General features: G+C 43.7%; 1 protein-coding gene across 1 annotated transcript in view; it reads right to left on the bottom strand.

Moving 5' to 3' along the window:
- The window catches only part of RAD54 (DNA repair/recombination protein), a 95,987-nt gene extending 81,353 nt beyond the window's left edge, over positions 1–14,634 (bottom strand). The window contains exons 1-11 of the mRNA XM_089992496.1: positions 14,360–14,634; positions 13,621–14,001; positions 13,434–13,520; positions 13,053–13,293; positions 12,833–12,958; positions 12,665–12,721; positions 12,477–12,563; positions 11,844–11,939; positions 11,539–11,589; positions 4,416–4,490; positions 3,811–3,897 (exon numbers count right to left, since the gene is read on the bottom strand). Coding sequence (XP_089848622.1) covers positions 3,811–3,897; positions 4,416–4,490; positions 11,539–11,589; positions 11,844–11,939; positions 12,477–12,563; positions 12,665–12,721; positions 12,833–12,958; positions 13,053–13,293; positions 13,434–13,520; positions 13,621–14,001; positions 14,360–14,634 — 1,563 coding nt within the window. The remainder of the gene's footprint in view (positions 1–3,810; positions 3,898–4,415; positions 4,491–11,538; positions 11,590–11,843; positions 11,940–12,476; positions 12,564–12,664; positions 12,722–12,832; positions 12,959–13,052; positions 13,294–13,433; positions 13,521–13,620; positions 14,002–14,359) is intronic.
- Between the last annotated feature and the right edge of the window lie 542 nt (positions 14,635–15,176).

Genomic DNA, 15,176 nt, shown 5'->3' with positions numbered 1-15,176 from the left:
TGGGTTCACTACGGGAGGCCCTATATTCTTGCTTCCTCCTCAGCTTGTTCCCGATATTCATGGCGTAATTGCTGGCCTGATCTATTATCTCAACTGTGACACAACTAAAATCATCAGAAATGGCAGGGCGAAGACCCGAAATGTACCTTGTGACCTGTTGGCGGGCGGTTTCCTCGATCTGCACACGTAGGGAAAGACGATGGAACTCCGCGGTATACTCTGCCACAGTTCGGGTGCCTTGCCGCAGGGTCAAGTACTCCTTGTAGGCTCTTTTTGCGTGATCTGACGACACGAATTTTGACTGCATCAATCTTTGCATCTCCTCCCATGATTGCACGCGCTCTAATCCCTGCCGCTCTCTCAATCGATGCAGTTCCACCCACCACGTCTGTGCTAGGCCTCTCAGTCGAGTAGACGCTAGCGAGACACAACGGTGTTCAGCGACGGTGTGGTAATCGAAGAAGAACTGCAAGGCATACGACCAGTCGAAGAACTGCTCTGCGTCGAATCGCCCCGCAAACTCCGAAAGATCCAGCTTCACTCCGTAGGTCGAGGAGTGTTCTGGTACTTTCTGCTGTCGAGACTCCACCATTCCTGCAGGATACTCATTCCAGAAGGCGTCGTCGTCCCATACTGCTTCATCGCCCGTGGTGCGGCACTGCTCACCTGGATGTTGGTGTTGACGAACTCCACTGATGGGTGGTTGGCGCTCAGGTCGCGCTGCTCCCCGCTGATTCTGCCTCAGTCTGGCCTGCCCGTGGGCGGGAGCCATCTGCGGCCGGCGTTGGAGCACTGGAAGGACAGGAGGCCCAGGGTAAGGGGTGTGGGACGGGTGGTCTTCAGGTTCTAACCGGGTAGGAACAGGGTAATACGGGTTTAGGCTATGATAGTTTTGTTGGATCGGGTGAGGTATCGGATGTTGGGTAGGTAGGGGGTTAATGGGTTGGTTGGGATTTGGGTATCGAGCTAGGTTGGGATAGGACTGAGATAATCCACCCGATTGGATATGGATTGGGCCTAATCCTAGACTATCCATCAGAACCCAGATTTGGATAGGTTGGATCGTGGGTCGAGTTGTGGGGATAAGAGGCTCGGTCTGAACTCGATCCGCGATCCATATGGTGATGGGTTTGGTCTTGACCCGGCTCAAATCCAAACTGGAGCTCCGTCTGGGTCTGATATGGGTCTGGGTCGGTAGTGGATCCATCATGGGGATAAAATTTAACGAGTTGGATCTGGTTCGGGACAGCCCGCGAACCGGACCCAACTGAGTAAGTCGGATGAAGGGATTCTGGGTCCAGACCCGCTCCCTGAGACCCAATGGACGGTCCCAGCGACTCGGGCCTGGGCCCTGTAGTCATGAAGGTTGGACCGGACCCTCCCGGGTTCGATCCAATCAACAGGGGGGGCCCTGTTCCAGTGCGCGGGTACGCGAACGCTAGGCCTCCGCGCGCTAGGTCAGGGGGGTTGCAGGTTGTCTTCCCGGGTCGGGTCGACAGAACAGGGCCCGATGAGAGACCCAGCGAAACGCTGGGGCCCTGTCGTCCTGTCCCGACCTGTAGTGCCCCCAGTTGCCACGCGTTGGGGCCTACAGATGAGCCCAACGTAATGTTGGGGTCCCGATGATTTGGGTCGGCCTGCGACGTGGTCGCAGGGTGTTGGTACCCCAGAACCGGGCCTGCAAATGGACCCAGTGGGATGCCGAGCCCCTGCAAGGCCGGACTAGCCTGCGATGCAGCCACATTGGCTAGCTGCCTTGAGTTCGGTACCCCCACAGAGGGAAGGTCGCCCATCGAAACGCCCCGATGCAGCTGGAAAATAGCCGGATTGGTGGTGGGCGTCGGTGTCGTCGGGAGCGAAGGGATACGACTGTGCTGAAGTTGGTTGGGCGAACAGATTGAAGAAAGGTCGGGGCTCACGCCTATCGTGACGCCATCCACCAGATCTGTGCATGCTACTGTGGGTTGTGTCCTAGATGATTTAAGGGTCACCAGTCGCTCATCGAAGCCATCCATTCGTTTTGACAGACCGGCAATGTCCTTGCTCATCCGCAGCATATTTTCCTGGATTTTTGTTAGCACATCCATCACACGCAGCATCAGATCTTCGTTGCAAGCCTCCTCACGTTCCTCGCCTCGTACCGGATCGGTCCCTGCTTCAAGAGCCATCTCGCTGATGAAGGTGGGTGAGTGCTATGATACCACTTTGATGCAGTGCTCGTCGGGGGAGGAGAGAAAACAGATGCCCACCGTGAATCGGTGTGGCTCAAGCTTCTTATTATTTTTAATAAGTTTTCAATAAACAGGGGAAGACAACCAATAGTAAGGAATGAAATGAAAACAGAGTGCGGATAACAAAAGGAATAAGCAAACTATAAAGAATGACGGCTGAAACTTCAATCTCCCACGCAACCCTAGGAGAGGGCCTTTTAAAGGCTATTACTGGACCTGGGTCGCGGGTCCAGCCTTGGACCCGAACTGCGATCCGGGTCAACTTCAATCTGTTGATGGCTCTGTGACGTGCGAACTCCACCATGCCTGGAGTAGGTGCGTAGGGGTACCTCCCTGCGTCGCGGCTCCGTACCTGCAATGGGGTCATACATGTGGATCCGGTCATCTGCATTTTGTGGCGGATCGGGTGGCATGATGGGTCCAATCGGGTCCTGCCCTGCATCATGTTCTTAATGCAGTTCGTAATTCTATCCAATTTCAGGATGTTACATATTTTTGCAGTATGTGTACCACCCATCATACAAAAGGATGCATACAACTTATTTCTTCCATTAAATCCCAATTTGAGCTCCATGAGCATTTCTGATACTGACAGCATGAAAATGATAAGAGTGGGTACTTTTCCACCACAAGTTAGCGCCTTTCTGTGAGATAGTTTTTTCATGTCCTGGTGAAGTAAAAGGAAAACTATATTCCAATCAAAAAGCTCTATAGAACTACTTGCCAGTTAGTAGTTCATTTGGTTGTCTTCTGATATCGGTGTTCAATCTCTGAACCTAACTTGATGAAGTGTGGCAATGAGATGCTACTTAAACAGCAACTAGTTTTGTCTTAATAAACAACTGAAAAATAATACATAATGCATGCTTCAATAGACAATAAATTGTGAATACATCACAATGCCTTTCATGACATCCCTAAGGTTCATTGACACTTTTAAAAAGCCTCACATTACATCATTTCTTTCTGCCTTGCAATTCCTCATTATATGAACATCAGAAGTTTGAGGGGCAATATCGAGGAATGTGTGCTTAAGCCATATTGGTTACAAAAGATAGCTCTGTCAGAGTAGGGTGTTCCAGTCTTGTCACTGTCAGTTTATTTGTCAGAGATAATAGTACCACACGCCTCATAATACACGCATATACTTGGTCACCACTCTGATTAAATGAAGGTATTCAATCATCGTTCTCTCCGTAGTACTCTCCAGAGTCCAGCCTATTGTTTACAGAAACTGTTAATGGAAATATTAACACACAGCTATGTCACATAGGTGTGAATGCAAATACAGGTCCAGAGGTGTGATACAAGTCATACAACAATTTCAAAAAACATGGGTGCGGATATATGAGTTTCTGTGTGTAATATACATAAAACTGGACTTGCTTAGCATTAACCAAATCACTTTCGAACAGAAATGGACCTTAGTGCAGTTGACTTCACTTCAACAAAGGAAGCCATGTCCAAGTGTCGCACCACATCAGTGTGGGTGCAACACAGGTGCTTTGCTCTTTTAGAAGTGTCCATGTTACATAGACACACAGAAACAGTACAGGCAGCAACTTCAATGATGTTGTACCTTAGGATGATTGCACAGCTTTTTAAGAGCTGTAATGTAAGCCAAAATTTTAGATTGCTTCACGTCTTCAGTAATTGCTTGCTTAACCTGTGGCAGTTGGCAAAGCACAAGATATCATAAGAAGCACAGGATATATATATAGGGCCACCAGAATATGAGAACTAGAATGTGAACCACGATTTTCAGGGGTTTTCTTTTTTTTTCTTAAATCTGACCATACGGATGTGATCTATATGTTTGGTTTTAAAGGGATCGGCTCTTGAATCGTCTAATTCGGATGCATAAGCAAGATTTTTAAAGGCTTGAAAATTGACGGGGCCAGGCTGTGTCTATCGCACAACAGGCCTGCCACGCAGATTTTTTTTAAATATTCATGCATCAAAAAATCACTTTTTCGGAAAAAAAATTGACCCAACAGTCTATTCCTAGCAAATGGACCATGCTAAACACATCTGTGAGGTCAGGTTTGCAAAAAAAAAACATCGAAAATTCCTAATTCACACTCTAGTTCTTATGTTTCCAGTTCTCATATTCTATATATATATATATAAAAGATGCAAGACCTCTAAGAGGAAAGAACAATTAACAAAAAAAGAAACACCTACATTTTTCGACTGTATAAAATGGTTGTAGAGAGCAACTTGAAGAGGCGTCAACTTGCAACAAACCACCTCAACAATCTGCACAATTCAAGTTATGCAGTTCCTTGAACCAGTGGCAAACATATACAACTCCAGCATTAAAGGATTCAAATTCAATGAATTAAACAATCAATTTCAAGCACAAAAGGATGGTCAAAGATCTATTCTGCAACTTACAAAAACCTAACAATAAAAATATCAAAAAAAAAAATCACTTCACGTTTGTTGCCTTATTATATCAATGAGATGGTTTATAAATTGCACATGTACTATCTCCTTTAGTGCTTCTAGTACTAGTGCCACTGGTTTCTCTTGCACTTTGAAGTATGGTTTGGCAGTTGATTAGGAAAAAATGAAGTCCAAATCATTTTCATCAAAAAATAGGTATTTCAAAGGGTTTACTTCTATTTGAAGGCTAAACCATATCCTATAGATTACAGAAACAGCTGTAGGATACATTATAGAATATTGTAAATTTACAAGTTCCCATAATGCTTAGTTCGTTCTCAAAGAAATAAACCAAAAATAATTGAACTACAAGAATCAACAAGTACAATTTCTGGATCAAGTTTCAGGCCTTGCACCTTCAAGAATGATTTCCTTTTTTCTTTTGTTGAGAGGAAGTAAAGCATTCATTCATTGAAATGAATGATAATTGAGCAATCAGCTATAACTAAAGGTTCAGCTATTTGAGCTGCTTATGGCCCTACCACCAGTTCAAGGCTGCAAATGCCACATTTCACAGCTCCATTCCTCCACTATCGTCCCAAGTCTTGGCTGAATTGATATATGAGAAGGCACAAAGCCTTTTAGTGCTCAATCTCAACAGGACCGGTCATTCCTGCTTTCAGAATTACAGATGAACCAGAACATATCCAATGTAGCTCCCGTGTACATTGTTTTAGAATTCACGTCTTTCAGGTTGGAAAGAATTAGGCAGATAATAAACCTTCATGTATGAAGGTGCAGAATCAAAAGACAGAGGGCTACTTCTGAATCACCTCCCACTGATGAAGGCATCACTGCTTAATAGTGTTTCTGATCATAACAGATGTAACTACCTGTGCTAGTTATAGTACCATAATATTGTAGCCAGTAGCCACTACCACTTTGGATCAGCATCTTTTGTCTTAGGTCACCATAAGTTGAGCTTTAAACCTTCCAATGTTGTTGTTTGCTTTGTCTTTATATTATACTCCCACTTGCTGCCAACAACATTTTTATCTTTGAGACGATCCACAATCTCCCAAGTGTCACACTCCTATAAAGCCTGCATTTATACATTCATTGTCTTGAATCTATCATTTTGATGGGCTTGATAGAAGGTTGTTGGTGCTTCATTAGCAATTGCATTAATCATAAGATTTTCACATCCAACGGAAAACACATCATAGCTTACCCATCGATCTACTGGACGTCTAATCCTAGTAGATCTTCTTAGGGCATCAGTGACCAAGGAATGAGGATTAGATCCACTACTCCACTGCACATGTGAAGTATGATCAATAGGCGCATTTCCCACATCTCCAGTAACATGACTCTCGCGGCTATAATAGGCGGTGAGTGGATCATGTGTAAAACCCGCAAAAAAATTTGTTTGGACACGGGCCGGGTCTGGTCCGGACCCGACCCGGGCCCCTTTTTATTAGGGTTTTAAGTAACGCGAGCTTTCAAGCGCCGCAACCCCCCCCCCCTTTTTCTCCCCCTTTCGTTTCGGGTGAATTGGGGAAACCCACCGAGGTTTCCCCTTTCATCGCCCTCCTGGAGCTTTTAAAAGCTCTGCAGGAGAGCAATGGGAGGCACAGCCCTTCGCCCCCTGTGCCGCCTCCTCCTTCTCCGCGCTCGCCACCGCTGTCGTTGTTGTGCCCCGTGCCGACGCCGGCCACCGCCTCCCAGGTACGTCACTCCACCTTCTCCTCCTCCCCCTCCCATCTCCCTCTCTGTCACCTCGGCAGGACGCCGGCAGACGGCGCACGGCCCCTGTCGCGCCCTCCCACCTCCCTCCTTGCCCATTGGAGACCCGACAGGGGGCCTACAGGGCCCCTGTCGTCCCCTTCCCTCTTTTGGGGGTTCGCCGGAGTGCCGACAGGGGGGCCAATGGCCCCTGCGACACCCCCTCACCCCGATCTCTCTCACTCTCTCTTCGGCAGGGGTTTGTCCCCCTGCCATCGTCCTTTCGCCGGACGGCATGGGCTCGGCCCCTGTCGATTCGCTGTCGTCGGCAGGGGTGCGACCCCCTACTGTTTCAATGTTGTCGGCAGGGGAGCGACCCCTGCCGATTCATTGATGTCGGCAGGGGCTAGCCCCCTGCCGATTCGCTGTCGTCGGCAAGGGTGCGACACCCTGCCGTTTCAGTGTTGTCGGCAAGGGAGCAACCCCTGCCGATTTGTTGTTGTCGGCAGGGGCTAGCCTCCTGCCGATTCGCTGTCGTCGGCAGGGGTGCGACCCCCTGCCGTTTCAGTGTTGTCGGCAGGGGAGCGACCCCTACCGATTCGTTGTTGTCGGCAGGGGCTAGCCCCCTGCCGATTCGCTGTCGTCGGCAGGGGTGCGACCCCCTGCCGTTTCAGTGTTGTCGGCAGGGGAGCGACCCCTGCCGATTCGTTGCTGTCGGCAGGGGCTAGCCCCCTGCCGCTTTAGTGTTGTCGGTAGGGGCTAGCCCCCTGCCGATTCGTTGCTGTCGGCAGGGGCTAGCCCCCTGCCACTTCGCTGCTGTCGGCAGGGGTGCGACCCCTGCCACTTCAGTGCTGTCTGCAGGGGCTCGCCCCCTGCCGCCTCGCTATGTTTGACAATGGCGCTTTCTCTGCCACCTTGCTGTTTTCGGCAGTGGCTCGTCCCTGTCGCCTAAACCTACCCATGTCCTCGTCGCACCATTAATTATATTAGCAAAATTGAATATTTAACACTCTTGCATATTTACGCAACAGGTCCCGATCGTGCTCCACGGCTCAACCCTCGTATTATCCTCTCGCGTAGGCGTACGCAGCTGCACGACATCCCAAGGTAGGGTAAAGTCGCACAAAGGGCAATAAATGAACCTATTTAAGTTGAAATAATTAAGATGCCCATGCTAGACATGCTTAGAGTATATGGCTTCTGAAATGCGTATTTTCTTGTTTTGCATGCTCATGGGTTGAGGTTCAATTTCATTCTTCGATTATTATTTTGTGTAGTTGTTTATGAATTTGAGGTGTGGTTTCGTATTTCTTAAAATACATACGCCCTTGTTTGCTTGCACATTTCCTTTGAGTGAAGTACGACTTCGTGTCTCGTGTATTACTTATGACCTTAGGTGTTTTGCCTATCTAAGTGGTCAAGGTATGGTTTTGGTACCTCGTGTGTTACTTATGTGTTTTTCGTGCGATGTGCGGCATCGCAAGCCGAGAGTTGTATTGTGTCGATCCTGTTTTCACTTGTTTTCAAAACACTAGAAGTTGTACTTGTGCATTGCAGTTCTTTAAAAGAGGGTTTCCTCCTGTGAACCCAGTGCTCTTCAAATGGCACAACTTTTGCAAAGTTAAGTTTTAATCATCGCAGGATTTCGAAGTTGCATTTGAGTCCTCCCAAGTCCACACACTTGGGAGAAATATTTTATAACCCCGATTCGAGTTGCGACCCAATTCGAATAACCCCGATCAGGGGCATGAGCATATGAATGAGTGTGGTTCTATTGAAGGACCCATTATTTATTTATCAATCTAGTGTCACATGTCGATACTAAGATAAATTTTAAATGCGAGTTTGATAGTGTTGTGCCTTGCGTGAATGACTTAATGTGGCATTATGGCTTTTAAGGATGAATCGTGTCAAATGAGCACTCCTTTATTCTTTGGATCGTTATGAAGTTGTGTGTTGGGTGTTCCTTTTGAGAAGTCCACACACCTCCCTGGTTCAGTATAGCGTACTTTTAGACATGCACAACATGTTAAGTACTTTGTTGATCGGACGAGAGATCCGAGATGACCTTGCATCATGAAATATGAAAATTGTTGTTGAATTGAATTCAAGACTTATCTTGCCAGGATGTGTTGTATTAATTCTTTTGCAGATAAGATCTGTTGGGGTTTCTTTTGTGGAACCATTTCCCTTTCATCGTAGTTGTACTTTTGACAAGTACAACTGTACTTTTTGACAAGTACGTCTTCTTACGTTGGGATGATTGGATAAGTAGGTTGTGGCAACCTCGATGAGTGCAAATAACAAAATGTTGTGATCACCTAAATAAGTAATGTTTTCGCCTTCACCGGCAAGATACTCGAGTTGGTCGAAAGACCAGAGTATATAGAATGGGTCTTCAGTTAACTACCCCTGATGTACTCATTCGAATCACTGACTCCTGTCAGGAGAGAGGACAGGAAGGTACAAAACTTCGATGGACAGACCATTAATGGCAGTTACGAGCAAAAGACTCGGCTTCCCAGTCATCGGAGTTAGGGGAATGGGACTACCATAATTATCCTAGGTGGTAGCTCTCCATGTTTGGGATGCATCCATTGTTTATGCTGCTTTGGGGATTTCTCTCTTGGTCACCGACCGTCCCCTTAAGTGCGGACTCAGTCAGCCATCCGGGTTATCATAAAATACATAGCATAATAAACCCCCGGATCAGTCTAGATTGTTTCTAGAGTCGTGCCTTGTGCGTACCCGCTTGGCGAGTTAATATCGAAACATAAGTTAAATTTGATCGCAATGTGTTCAGTTATGCACGTATGAAAGTTATAGGGTACAACAGGTTCAATACTTATGGAATTGTGTGTGTGGTTGATGAAGCATTGTATTTTGCTAGTTAACTTTCTTGTGCAGTGCTTTGCTTGTAATAGTTAGCCTACTTGTGCCAGTAAAATGCTTGTAATAATTTTAACATTTTTTTCATGATAGTTGCTCTGTGAATCTATTGAAATTAAATTGCTATATAATTGTTTGTCTACTTGACATATTAAATTATTCTGCTTAATTATGTTCAATATTGTCATGTCTGTGCACCTACCAGTTTTTAGCGAAACTGGCCCATTTTATGGGCAGGTAATGGATAGGTAATACAGTCTGCGATGGCACGATAGCGTGATGAGGTCAAGATAGAGCTCTTTCCCTGACGTTTCGCTCATGAGGACATGTTGGTAAATTTGGTATAAAGTGTGTTTCAAAAATTCTCTTTTATTAAACCGTGAGTTGATAAAACTGTTTTGGTAAGCTTATTCTTGGTTTTAACAAGCGAATTCTCAATTATTGAAACTTTATTTCTAAACCATTTGATTTCAATGGTTGTGCGGGATTTGACAAAGGAAAGTTTACGTTGTAATGCGCTCAAGGTCCATTGACTTGTGGTTTTAAAAATATCATTTTCCGCTGAAGTATTATTTAACTCTGATTATTGTATGATTTCAAAGCTTTCTAAACTTTTCTAAAAAGTTACAAGTCCTGGATTTTTGGGGCGTTACATCATGTCACTTAGAGCTTTTTGTCTTGGGCACCATTTGGATACACTGAACATCATTGATTACTAGAGAGTAGAGACTGTGGCAAAGATATCATCAGATATGAGGCACTTGCTACTGACTGTCAATGGCCATATCATCATCATTAAGAAGTCTGCCAAAATCTAAGGCTTATAACACAAATTAGAGTATTTGTTGCACCAATCAAATCATAGCTTGTCATGAAATTATAACACAATAAAGTCTAGATTTGTAGCATCTATACTCATTGTGATTATAATCATACCCCATAAATACACTCACTTCTTCTTTAGGGAACAACTCATCCCGCAAAAAATTATGTATTTGAACATAACGCACACATCCACAAGTACATATTTGTGAGTAATCAGCTTCTTTTTCATATGAAATAGAATATGGTATATCTTCATCTAACATTCTTTATGGCAACCAATTATGCATGAAAGTGTGCAGCGCCTCCCACAATAAATTAGCATGCAGATTGCAAGCATGCCTTATAGGTAAGGAAGTCTCAATAATGTGTTGATGCTTTTCTTTTAGGATCCCTTCCTAATAGTGAATGCATACAAGTGGTTTAAAAAGTGCCTCCCAAAATACCCAGAACAAATACGTAAATAGATTGCATTTCCAGGATGAAAAGCAACTTGATGTTTAAAGGTTTAAATAATAGCTACTAGTGTACAAAGCAAAAGCAACAAGCAATGACGAAAATGAAGCAAAAAGCAATGGCTGTAAGATATGAAACACAAGAAATGAAGACACATGTAAGGAAACATTTAGGAAGTAAAGATACTGGGAAAACTAGTGGAAGTAATATGCAGATGAAAAGAACTCATTTAATCAATAGAAAGCATAACAAATAAATTACATCTATTAATCATTAAAACACTTTATTTGAAAAATAACACAACATAAGAAGCGTGATAACTTCCATAAACACTAAAAATTGCAAATATATCCCCTAAGCAGAGGGAGTCATCCTTATTACAAAGAACACAATTTCACCCATAGGCTTCATGATTAGCGCTGGTTGTGCACATGGTAATCAACTTGGTTTACATGGTGCTTGATCAATAAACACACAAATTCAGGTACTTTAACTGATATGTTCAATAGCCAGAGATGATCATTTAAATCTAGTACGGTGAACCTTCCACAGCATCCCTTGAGCAAAACAGAAACCTCTGTTTTGGTTGAAGTATTGCATTGGATCCTTGGCAAACAGGTAAAACCAACAACTAAATTGGAAGAAAGATGCAAGAGGAATAAAAAAATATTTTAAAAATTACTTGTATAATTGTATTGAACTAAACAAGTTCTATTATATCAAAATCTATTAAAATTGAAGTATGTTCAATACCAACTATTCAAGAAACGAGAGAGAGAGAGAGAGAGAGAGAGAGAGATTATGTGATAAAAATATGTTGTAGCATCAAAGCAATCCATCCAATCCATAAAAACAAGGTTTCAATCATGGATCCATCAAGACACTTGACTGAATCACAGGCATATACTAAAAATATACTATCTGCTCCTTTACAAGTAAGTGTCGTGCATAATGCAAGCTACTTTTCACTCCAAACCAGTGGAAAGTTGGAGACATCATAATAGATATGGTGGATGAACTAGCATACCTTTGGTGGTAGGTGCTCCGATAACAAGGCATTTGTTCTTCTGAGTATAAACTGCAAGAAAACTCATGGTTAAATTGCACATTAGCATATTGATCATACTTGCTCTGTGTTCAAGTTAACAAACGTCATGTTCTTCCTGTGAGGTATGATACACTTTGTCTTTTTTCACTGTATTCACAATCCCCAATTGAATCTAGACACAAGGGAGTGGTTTGAATAACTATTATAACTATCTATACACAAGCAAGCTAGAATATGACTGCAGTGAACAGATATAAGAAAATATGATTCACATTAAAACATACTTGATTTACTTTTGTACTAAGCTCAGCAGATCTCTCCAGCCCCAATTGTCTCTCATCTGCAGTTGCATTAGGCTCCCTTCCAACGATAATTGGTGCCTAGACTCAAACACGTGATGCAAATAAAAGTCTAACACAGTGGTATAAGACATAGGGAAAAAAGTACCATAACAGATGCATTTATTTAAAGAACAACTCAAGTGCATGATATGAATAAAATTAAACAAGTGAATGCAGTGGTACAGAACACATGCAAGAATGGTCAACTATAAATAGAGTTGTCTACCAATATGGGATGGTTTCTAGCCATTTAAGACTAGCATGAACATTAAAGTGATATTTTTTATACATGCTCAATATAGTCTTCCTGTTCTAATAGAAGTTTTTTCCTGTTTGATTTTCAAGGAAAGAAGAAACAAAAAGGAAGTTGAGAAATGTCCTTGCTTGTTTCATATAATCCATGGTCTTGCTTTTTCATTGCCATTAAAAAATTTGCAGTTGCCTACCAAGAGAGAATGAGGGTCGGTTAAAGCAAAAAACAGCCCCTTCACTCTATTGAAGATTAATAAAATATTTGTCATGGACTGGTATAAAATGTCCCAAGAGCAAGACATGTTTCAAAAGATAAATACTCACTTCATAATACCGACGAAAATATGCCCCATCCCCTAAAACCCCAGGATTAGTGAAGTTAACCATGGCAAAGAATTCTTCAAGGTCATTCTGCGAGTAATACAGAAACTCTGGTAAATAGTAAATAAAGAACAATAAAAAAACTTCTCACGTTCAACAATTCTAGCCATTGAGCATGGAAATGCATGTACCTGCATTGGTGTCCCCGATAAAAGAACTCGTCTTTTGCATGGAAGGGATGCTAATGCCTGATAAAGAAGCAACAAAAGCTCATCCAGAAAATTGACAATATCCAAAAGAGAGATAAATGCAGAAGACGGCCAGAAAAAAGTAGCCATCAAAAGAGAACTAGTTTATACCCTGTTTGTTAAAGTTTGATCATTTTTCAACCGATGAGCCTCATCGCAAATTAACAGGTCACAGCATCCAGGTTTTTCAAATCTTGATGAATGCATACGAAAAGTCTCATACGAGACAATTAGCATCTGAAAATAACAGATTCCTGATATCAGCAGAAGCATGAATCACAAAAGAACTTTCATGCCAGTGATGGATCCGCATAGGTTACAACTGCATTACCTCATAACGACTGCAAGGTGCCAAAAAATTGTCAATGCCCGCAACAACATCTGCCCTAGTGGTTTCACACAGAGAAATCAGTTGGACTCTCCCTTGAAGCCACTTTTTTATTTCCGATTCCCAATTACTCACAAGACTTGTTGGAGTGACAATCATTACTCTTTTTGCCAATGGCTTCCCATCAAATCCCTGGCGAAGGAGGGTATATAGCAACGTGATTGATTGCAATGTCTTCCCTAAACTACAAGAGACATGAGGACAGACGCAGCCATCATGGCATCAGCTGCTAGGAACAATCGATATACTTCTTCTCAGATAAACACGAGAAACAATAAAATAGCCTTTAATCAGTTGAAGATGCAATAAGGATGAGAAATTTACCCCATGTCATCTGCTAAAATGCACCCGTCTATACCGGGTTCTTTTGACAACCCAGCAACACACTCAAACATAAACTGTACACCTTCTCTGCATTCAGAAAGAAACAGGGAATGAGGGCATGGTGAACAATTTCATCCAGGACATCCTCATCTGCTTGATTTACAAACATGGTCATCTGAAAACCAACCTTTGGTGGGGCCGTAGAAAACGAACAAGCAGCGGATCAACCACAATTGATGGAGAAATCCCTGCATCACCGTCCAAATCCTCTGCCTGCCACAGCACCAGCGGCTCAATCCCAGGTGGCAGAGGTTGCGTCTCCTCCACAACATCCTTCGTCAGGGCCCTTGGCACGTTCAAGCAGTTTGTGATCGTAAACAATGCTGGCCTCGAAGAGCCCCATGGGACAAACCTCTTCCGAGCCCATAGCCTGCGAGTGAGCTCTCCGTTCTGATCACTATACCCATTTCTACACGGAGGCTTAAACGGCCTTCTAGCCACTGCAGCCCCTTCCGACACCGATAAAACCCTAGGTAGCAACGATTGCCTTCTTACAACCAAGTTACCTCTAAATTTGAAAGAAAACACCCAAAATCAATCAATACATTCCATTTTCTCGCACAAAACCAAGAACATGGACATATATAAGCAAAAAGTAGACAAAGATGTAAAAAAGTGCGAACCAATAGTAGCGATTCAGGAATTGAGAACCGTTTATCACATTAAACCCTAAAATCAAGGCGAATATGCAAGAACCACTTCGAAAAATAAAAGTAGGAAAGACGAAAATAATAGAGAAATTTCAATTAATTGCAACACAAGAAAGAAAAAGGCGAAGATAAGGAAAATTCGTGGAGAACGAAAGAAAGACGACACGAATTGATTCAGGGATCTATGAACGAAACAAGACGAGACTACACATTAACCCTAGATGATGAACGGAAACGAAAACAGGGACGGCGTCGTGCCTCAAGAGAGCGTCGACGTTTTGCTTCTTCCGATCGGCATCGGTTGACGACGGAGAGCCACCGGATGCATCTCGATCGTCGTCTCCATCGTCGTCCGGCCGGAATTCTTCGTCGCCGTCTTCATCTTCGTCGTCTTCGCTTTGCCGGAACTCTTCGTTGTCGTTGTCCTCGTCGTCTTCGAAGACGCCGGAGTCGGAATCGACCGGGGAGCGACCGCCTCCTCGCACCGCCATGGACGCCCTGCGGTGATTCCCTTTCGCGCGATCTTCCTCCCGCCCTTCCCTCCCCTCTCGGACGTTTAAATTCTCGCGCGAGATTTCGGTTCGGGTCCTCGTTCCCAGACCGATTGTCTGCAAAACGGATCGGATATGTGGATCCAATGCTTGGTTCCGAAATTACGCAGTCTGGACTCTGGACCTAAATCGGCAGCTGGACCGGACCGATTCATTGGTGATCTTTACGTGCTGGCCGGATATTAAAATCGGTTGACTAGGTGAATCGGTTTCTATAATAAATGAAAAAAATCAAATGGAATCGATCTTGAATCGACCCTTTTTTAATATCAGATGACACCTGTCATTAAAAAATGTTAAACATGTGAAAAATATTTTTTAACTATTTAAAAAATGAATTGAGTCGGACCGCTTTTTTAATCACCATTGGGTTGATTCTATATGAATCGGCAGATTTGGGCAACATTGTATCGGCCAAGATTGGATGATTCATTGATTCACGTGTTAAACCCAAGTGTATAACTAGCAACATGACATGCAGG

This window comes from Nuphar pumila, chromosome 2 (genome assembly GCF_984573655.1).
Source record: "Nuphar pumila chromosome 2, dmNupPumi1.hap1.1, whole genome shotgun sequence".
In the NCBI taxonomy this organism is placed as follows: Eukaryota; Viridiplantae; Streptophyta; class Magnoliopsida; order Nymphaeales; family Nymphaeaceae; genus Nuphar; species Nuphar pumila.
The sequence above is the reverse complement of the archived record's forward strand: the minus strand, read 5'-3'. Positions and strand labels throughout refer to the sequence as shown.